This window comes from Plutella xylostella, chromosome 26 (genome assembly GCF_932276165.1).
Source record: "Plutella xylostella chromosome 26, ilPluXylo3.1, whole genome shotgun sequence".
Classification (NCBI taxonomy): domain Eukaryota; kingdom Metazoa; phylum Arthropoda; class Insecta; order Lepidoptera; family Plutellidae; genus Plutella; species Plutella xylostella.
Window position 1 is genome coordinate 5,705,247 of NC_064006.1, and position 8,927 is coordinate 5,714,173.

The 8,927-nt window shown below is 35.4% G+C and overlaps 2 protein-coding genes and 1 long non-coding RNA gene across 3 annotated transcripts; 2 read left to right on the forward strand and 1 right to left on the reverse strand.

Annotated features, from left to right (window-relative positions):
• Positions 1-1,474: 1,474 nt before the first annotated feature.
• Positions 1,475-5,237, reverse strand: LOC125490663. Its single transcript, XM_048630548.1, has 2 exons — positions 3,747-5,237; positions 1,475-2,118 (listed from the first exon to the last, which is right to left on the reverse strand). The coding sequence occupies exon 1, from the start codon at positions 5,109-5,111 to the stop codon at positions 3,867-3,869; it is 1,245 nt and encodes a 414-aa protein (XP_048486505.1). The 5' UTR covers positions 5,112-5,237; the 3' UTR covers positions 1,475-2,118; positions 3,747-3,866.
• On the forward strand, positions 2,886-3,385 carry LOC125490665. The gene is made up of 2 exons (XR_007267817.1): positions 2,886-2,983; positions 3,071-3,385. It is a non-coding gene; the product is annotated as an uncharacterized LOC125490665 (long non-coding RNA).
• A 119-nt stretch (positions 5,238-5,356) lies between the features above and the next one.
• Positions 5,357-7,518, forward strand: LOC105381990 (cell growth-regulating nucleolar protein). The gene is made up of 3 exons (XM_011551805.3): positions 5,357-5,497; positions 5,620-5,796; positions 6,203-7,518. The coding sequence occupies exons 2-3, from the start codon at positions 5,669-5,671 to the stop codon at positions 7,299-7,301; spliced, it is 1,227 nt and encodes a 408-aa protein (XP_011550107.3). The 5' UTR covers positions 5,357-5,497; positions 5,620-5,668; the 3' UTR covers positions 7,302-7,518.
• The last annotated feature ends 1,409 nt before the right edge of the window (positions 7,519-8,927 follow it).

An 8,927-nucleotide genomic window follows, 5' to 3' on the forward strand; every position in this document is an offset into this window, starting at 1 on the left:
TCCAACCATATCCCTAAAAATTTCTTATCTTCTAACCATGGTAATGGACAATTATTATAAATAACTCTAGAGTTACATATGGTATGTTTTTTACTAAATAGCATGACTCCACTTTTATTAGGACTTATGTTCAACTTGAGTTTTCCAAAATAGAAAGAATGGACCTGTTCAAGGGCATCATTTAAGTTATTTACTGCTATATTAACATTTCTATTTACAGTGTATATTAACAAATCATCGGCAAACTGCAAAAATTTTACATTTGTTAGGGTTAAGTATTTATTGATTTGTGAGGTATATATGTTATACAAGAGAGGGGAAATTGTGGCCCCTTGCATTGTCCCTTTGTACACATGTCCTGGTCCATGTATATTATTATTAAATTTGACATACATTGTCCTGTTATATAAAAAATTAAATATCCATTTACAGATATGACCTGGAATGCCTATTTCGGACAGGATTTGTATTAGTACAGATGGATTAACATTATCGAAGGCACCTTGGACATCAAGAAATGCACAAACAGTTGCTGAGTGACCATGAAAGGAATTCTTAATGTCTTCTACAAGAGAAGTGAAACTTTCTGCAGCACTACGCCCCTTTCGAAATCCAAATTGTTGTTCAGGTAATATTTTATTTGTTTCTACAAAATGATCTAATATTGTTTTAAGCATAAATTCAAATAGTTTACCTATGCATGAAGAAAGTGCGATTGGTCTGTAGGAATTAAAATCGTTTTCTGGTTTATCTTGCTTTAAAATTGGTATTACACATTGTGTTTTCCATGTGTCAGGGATAGAATTAGATATCCAAAGCAAATTAAAAATGTTTAATAAAGTTTTCTGTGCAGTTATGTGCATGTGGCGAATAAGTTTGTATGGAATATCATCTAGGCCAGGAGAAGTATCTTTCCGTGTTTTTATTGCTGCTAAGAACTCATTGAAGGAGAATGGCTGAGAGAGAAAATCATTACTATCATAATTATTTCTATAAAAGTATTTATTTAATGAAGCTTCATCTATTTGTTTCTCAGGAGGAGATTGAGGTGCATATTTATCCAGAAAAGAGGGGATCCACTCATCATTTTTGGGTGTTTTGGGTAAGGCTACACGTTTAAATCTTCTTATATAATTCCAAATTGTACTGACTGGTGTATATCTATTGAATGACTCACATAACTTACTCCATCCATTTTTCTTTTTTTCTGCTAGTAATTTCTTTTTTAATGCGTCTAGTTTTTTATATTGAATGTAAGAATCTATTGAAGAGTTTGATCTGTACAAATTTAAGGCCTCTTTACTTTTTTGGACGGCCTCACTACATTCAGTATCCCACCAGGGAACAGGCTTTTTTAATATAAATTGTGTAGTTTTCTTAAATTTAGGTATACAAATTTCTTTGATTTCGTTTAATTTATTGTAAAATTCATTGTAACTTTCAAGAGGACAAGAATGATTTATTACTAAGTCTCCCAATTTATGTTCTGTTTCAGATAAGAACTTCAGCCAGTCAGCTTTGCTGTACACAAAACGATCAATGGGACTACCTATTTCATATTTATGTACTGAAGTCTGTATATCAATAATAGTGGGAAAGTGATAGCTGCCCATGGAGTCATCATGAACTCTCCAGTGGCAGAGTGAAGCTAAGGATGGACTTATGCAGGATATATCTATTGCTGAGGGATTTTTATTAGGGCTACCTACTGTGGTTGGAGTTCCAGTATTTAGAATACATAAGTCGTATTCATCTATAATATTGTATATCTCACTACCTCTGGAGTTAGTGGAAAGGCAACCAAAGGCAACATGATGTGCATTAAGGTCGCCTGATAGCATAATAGGTTTAGGTAAATCATTTAAAATTTGCTTTAATCTTCTTCCTTGAAACCTACGTTGGTTGTTATTAGTAGGTGGACTGTATGCGCATAATAATGTCAGATTACCAGCATTAGTTGATAAGATTATAGCCGTGGTTTGCAAGAATTCATAAAAGGGTGTGGGAGAAACTGTATATTTTAAATGGTTTTTTACTAATATACCTACACCACATCGTCCGTCCTTACCGTTTTGGTAGACGAAGTTGTAGCTGGGTATATTAAAAGTATTTTTATCTCTAAGGGTGGCTTTTATCAACGTGATAAATGTATTTAACTTTTTATTTAAACACAATTTTTATTTAAATTTCGTAAAACATCTTTTACCACGACTTAAATATGATTAGTAATCTGTTAAACCTAAATGCGGTCAAATGGCTATTTAACTTTACTACAAATTTATCTACTACGCATGTCATGGCGTCAGTCGCGGCGAACAGCTGACCGACCGGCTGTCAAGAGAACTTTTCCATTTCTAGCATTTTTCCTCAGTGATGTCTAGTTGTTGTCTGTGAGAGATTCAGAGGTCATTGTTCAGAGGTTATTGAGGTTATCTAATAAATAATGGATTTGTGGGATATTTTGTTTGATGACGATGATGAAGAATTACTTCTCTATATGAATAGACCTCGCTCATTACGCTATATTGCAGAAAAAACTAACTTATTTGAGACACTACCGGATAAAAAAATTGTTAGGAGATTTCGTTTGACAAAAAAAACTGTATCGCTATTCCATTCTATTCTATTCTCTGTGGGGGTGTAAGTACCTGCACCTGGCTCTCTCGAGTGGAACCTTTGTGCATATCCCCAAGGTCTAAACTGCCTTCCTAAGCTTGGACCATTTCCCACCACCCTGGTCCACTGCGGGTTGGTGGGTTCACATATCTAGATGTGCTAGATGCGCACGATGTTTTCCTTCACCGTAAGAGCGATGATATACATTGTACTTAAGTTAAAAGAACTCATTGGTACATGTCAGCACCGGGATTCGAACCCTCATCGTGAGAAGGGGGCGCTTACCCGACTGAGCTACCACCGCTCGCTAAACTGTATCGCTTATACTACAAGAAATTCAACATCATCTTGAATTTATTTCCACCAGGTAAGTAGCTAAGGTATTGAAATAATAAAGTTATCTGACTACATAATTATCTTATACTTTTATTTATACCTATAATTATTGTTACAGAAATAATGCAGTTACTCCAATGAACCAGTTGTTATGCACACTCCGATATTATGCAACTGGCAGTCAGTTAATTACTTGTGGAGATGTGATAGGTGTGGAAGAACCAACAGCTTGCAGAATCATTCATAGAGTTACTCATGCAATAGCATTATTGTATGAAATATACATTAAATCTCCTGATACCATTCAGGAACAACGTTTTTTTGCTCTCTATAATGTGCAAGTATGGTTCTAATACATTGCACAATAAATCTTGTTCTTCCCTTGTAAAATTAGGGGCACGAACACGAGAAGAAGTTGCTTGACTATTCATTTTACTTTGAAATCACAACAACAAATAAATACAAACACCACCACGCGGTGAAAGCCGAAATAAGTTTTGTTTTGAAATATGTAGTGTTATTTTCTCTATGTTTGACATTTATAGATTGACTCCGTTTTACGCTGAGTCGTTTCGAATGTTCAATAAAAAAATATGAAGTCTCTCATTAAAAGATGTGGAACTGAACGTAAATAACAAATCGCAGGATGCTAAACGCATTTAACTAAATATTAATCAAAAGACCATGGTGAATTATGAAGCTAAACATGTTTAGGATAAAATTGTTTAGTGCATTAAACGAAATTAGCTAAATAAATTTATGTAGTATTTAAATAGAAGTTCGTAACAGCCACCCTAAGCCAGGTCTCATTTAATAGACAAATATCAATGTCGTTGTCATATAAATATTTTATAAACAATGGTTTTTTGTTCATAGCGCCCTCTATATTATATTGTGATATTCTAATAAAATCTTTATTCATTTTTTAGTGTTTTTGTTAAAATTTCTTTTATTACTGTTGTTGTTATCGTCCTACCACCATTGCCAATGGCCACCAACGCGGCAATCATACCCTTCAGTACAATTTCATTTGATAAAATTTCATTTATCAAATTTTCGTTGCTTAAAATTGATTTTTTTTTATTCTCAATAGTCTCCCTTTCGTGTACCTTAGACTTTTCCGTTATATTTTCATTAGTTTTAAGTATTGTTTTAGCTGTTGGTGTTGCAGCTGCTGGTGCTTTCATGGAAGAGGCATAGTTATGATTTCTGGCACGTGGTGCTGGAAAGTCCTTCTCATAATTTTTAAAAATGTTGTCATTTTTGTTATTTTTCATCGCCGAAGCGTATGTTTTATTTTTTAATTCATGAATTTTAGTTTGTTTTATGGGGCAGTCCCTTGAAATGGCCAGGTGCTCTCCGCTACAGTTGATACATTTGACAGCTTCATTCTTACATTCTAAATAATGATGGTCCCCGGCACATATGGAGCACCGTTGAGCCGACTTACATATTTTAGCTCCGTGATTGAATTTGAAGCACTTGAAGCACTGCAACAACGGTGCTACATACTCATGTACCTGGAACCTGAAGATGTCCAGGTAGACAGCTTCGGGCAACGAATTTGCCAAAAATGTCACACTCACAGAATTAAATGGCTTAACTTCACCATTTACCTTGCGCGTAAAGCGCCGTACTGCCACTATTTCTAATGACGACTGTAATTTCCTAAAAAGTTCCTCATTGCTTATGTTTGTGGGTACAAATCTTAAAACGCCAATTTTCTCCACAGACCTGGCTGGAATGAACGCCTTCATTTCATATTTCTGAAGGAAACTCTCGTTTTTCAGAAAATTGTTAGCAGTGTTTGTCTGAGAGAAGGTCACTCCTATTTTGCTTGCGTTGATTCGCTTTATGTTTGTGACTCCTTTAATTTCATTCCGAAATAATGTGGCCAACATCAGGGGATTCTTGTTCCCGAGCCGCTCGCCCGCCTTCGTGCTTTCTACAAATACGAGGTACTCACCGCTGCCGCTGCCGGTACTCACGTCTGGAAACACTCTCTTGTAGTTAGGTTTTGTATAGGGTATGTACATGTCGGAATAGTCCCTTGTGGATTGCAGAGACTCTTCCTCATCATTGTCCCGGCCCCTCTTCAGATTGGGCGGGGAAGCTCGATCTCCACCCCCAGGGGACCCAGCCCCCGGAGGCTCCTCCATTTTATACACCAAGTATATACAAGTTAATTACAATATATTACAGTATTAATTTACAGTGTTTAACTAAGTTTTAATAATTTTCGAAAAACTTTTGTAAAATCGCGCCTACTCTTTTCAAAAGCCCGCCAAAAAAAAAAAAAAAAAAAAAAAAAAAAAAACAAAAAAAAAAAAAAAACATAGACAACAAATGAACTTATTCACAGAATACCTTTTATTTTTTACTGGTCTATGGACAATGTTCCGGAGTGTGGCCGTGTCATTATCAAAATGTTAACAGAGTAGATTTTTTTCTGCCTTTCTTTTCTCACATGTGGTTTTGACATTTTGGATTTAAAAATTGTTTTCGCGTGAATTTTATCAACAATCTAAATTGAAACGAGGATTTGGTAAGTAATTACGAAATAAATACATATACTAAAAGGCGCAGAATCCTTAATTTTAACCATGCCATATAAATATTCCTCAATTTGTTATCAGAAAGATGTATAACCATAGTTTTCTGTTTCAGGTAGAAACAGTGAAATAGGCTTGCGTATCATATAAACAACGTGCTTATAATGGTAGTATTCACATGCGGTCACTGCGGGGAGTCGGTCAACAAGCCGAAGGTTGAGAAACATTACTTAACCAAATGTAGAAACAGGAGCCCCAACTTGTCCTGTATGGATTGTTTCAAAGACTTCTTGTAAGTATTCGCTCATTTCCCGCTTTTTGGTTTAATATGTCTAAGGCTCAAGGCGGATAAACTAAATAACATGAATATTTTGGGAACGATGCCAATGCAGGTTTATAGGTTTTTTTTAACATTGTATATTTATAATTATTTTGTCTGATAGAACAATCTACATAGATCTACATAGGTAGAACAAACAATAACACTCATGTATATAGTATTTACTCGTGGTGTACATAGAGATGAATTTTGTCAATGAATCTAGAAACCCAATTGTTTGCAATGAGAATAAAAAATATTTGTCCATAAAGAAATTTATGTCTTTAGTTGTAAACCTTTTACATAATATATTATAAAGCATTGCTAACAACTGTCTTAATCATATTATACTAACCTGTGTTTTTTTATTAACTTCTAGTGGCAAGGAGTATGAAGAACACACAAAATGTATTACAGAGGAGCAGCGCTATAGTGCTAAAGGTTTTGTAGCCAAAGAGAAGAAAGGAGAACTAAAACAGAATGCATGGGTGGAGATGGTGCAGAGTGTCCTGGATGAGCAGAAGAATGCTCCAGCTAGTGTACTGAGAATACTGAACACTGTGAGCAAACACAACAACACTCCACGCAAGAAGCCTAAGTTCATCAACTTTGTCAAAAATGTGTGCGGCCATAAAACTGCCCCCAAAGACATTGACGCTGCCTGGGACATGATTGCTGGGAAAGTTGCTGCTTTATCTATTAATAATCAAAACAGGAATCAAAAACAAAATGATGAAAAACCAAGTGAAATTGAGGAGAATAACACTAATGATGATTCTCAAACCATCCCTGAGGAAGCCGAAGTTTCGTCAACCAGTGACTCCAAGTTGCCAGAGGTAGTAGAAACTGAGGAAAACCAAGAAGGAGACGGTAAAAAAGGTAAGAAGTCTAAAAAACAACGCAAAGAAGAGAAAAAGCAGAAGAAATATGAAGCCGAATTAGAAAGTGCTGCCCAAGCACCTGAAGAAGAGGAGGAAGAAGAAGTAAAGACTAAGAAGGGGAAAAAGAAGAATAAATCTGAAAACGTCAATGGCGACGCCAACGGAGTAGAAGATAATAAAAACAAGAAGCGTAAAAGACAAGACACAGTCAACTCAACAGCATCAGTTGAAAATGATGTTGCTGATCTTCAAATGCAGAATTTGCAGCTAAATGTGGAAAAGACGAAAAAGAAGAAGCCTAAAGTAGAAGAAGAAGAAGAATTAGAAGAAAGCATGTGCCTTCATGATCAAAATGTAGCATATTCTGAGGAACAAGGAAGGGCTGAGAAGTTCAACTGGCACGCCTGTATCATGTCCGTACTGCAGAAGAAAGGTAATGAGGTACAATTCAAGAGATTGCAGAAGAAAGTACTTGGGGAATATGCAGAGGTGACTGGGAGAGATGTAGATGATAGGATTGCTGATAAATTTATAAAGAAGCTGAGAAGCACCCCCAATGTCAGAGTTGATAAAAATAGGGTTGTGCTTGTGCAATAAACTTCCAATTGACAAATTTTTCATCTTTTTGATGTAACTATTTGGGAAATTACAGAATTTATTGACTGAGAAAGAAATTGGATGTTTGAGACTCTAAATCGCATGCGGCCATTGTCATGTTACATAATAATTTTTAGAGAAATCTGTATTTGTTAATCTGATGATAGTCAGTAATTTTTAAGCCTTTCAAATTTAATATACCAACTTTTAAAAAACACTTCTTGCTTTACTACTTCAATATTAAAAAAGAGTCTTGTGAGAATGTTAAACTTTTTCCCGTAAAAAGTACTGGAAACTTGGTGCTATAATTGAAACTCTATAATTAAAAAATAAGTACCTAAGCTAGGTGACCACGACCGCCAACTGCTACTGATCCCGGCATTCCCATGGGAAAACTTTTAAAGTACCTAAAAGTTGAAAAAAAATAAAAAATATATATATTTTTTTAATTTGGTGCTTTTGTCACTGGAACTTTTTCATTGCTCGTGAGTGTATAAACCGAAAGTAGAAACCATGATTTTGAGAAAATAGAATTGAATTCTCACGAAGTCATAACTCACAAGTCCCGCTCGAAAGTCCCCGCACGCGAAAGCCATCCATTGACATACATCAACCGGTTTCCCTTTTCCTTTTTGAAGTGGAAACTCACAAACGAGCTCCACCGACCGCGCTGTGGTCGGAAAAAAAACCAAGTTTAACCGCGTCAGTTTCAGACTTTGCCAAAGGGTTAAGCCGAGCGGGCGGTACAATCCACCCATTTTGTCATGTTGCGTTGGCAAAAAGGAACAGTAAGGTTGACTACCCAGTTTGTTGCCAAACGGCCGATTGTTAGCCATTGGTATTTTCCGTGCCGGCTGTTTTTTCGTTGTGTAGGTTTGGAAGAGACATGTTTTATCTGCAGTCTGTCATGTCCAGTCCGCAGGCAACAGGCAGGTAGGATGATACAATAAATGATACCTATTCTAATATAAATATCACTGGGTACAATGTTATTGACAATAACATAAGTAGTTAGGTAACTAAAGTCTTTTTTTAACCGACTTCAAAAAAAGGAGGAGGTTCTCAATTCGTCGGGTTTTTTTTTTTTTTATTTTTTTTTTAATGTATGTTCACCGATAACTCCGCCGTTTATGAACCGATTTTGAAAATTCTTTTTTTGTTGTATTGGGTTGAGCTTCCAGGTGGTCCCATTTTTTTTTCAGAATTTTATCTCACCCCTAAGGGTGGGTAAAGGGGTAAAAATAGGGTATGAATTTCCATTTTGGACACATATTAACCGATTCTAATGAAATTAAGAACGTAAATATAGTTCTTATAACAATAAAATATGATGGTGACCTTGAGCTGATCTGATGATGGAAACGGAAGGCAGTCAAGGGAACTCCTCAACGGTATATAGCAACTACCTCGTGTTTAGGCTTGAATGATTCGTATTGATTAGTAGGACTTTTTGGTATCATTTGCAACTTAATTAAAAATTATTGCAAATAAACTAAAAACTATAAAATAAAATAATAATTTAAAAAAATAAAAAAACCGACTTCAAAAAACCACTAAAATGTAAGTAATAATTTAAGGTTTACACAAATTATATGTGACAGTACAAATATACCTAAGCAGGAACTG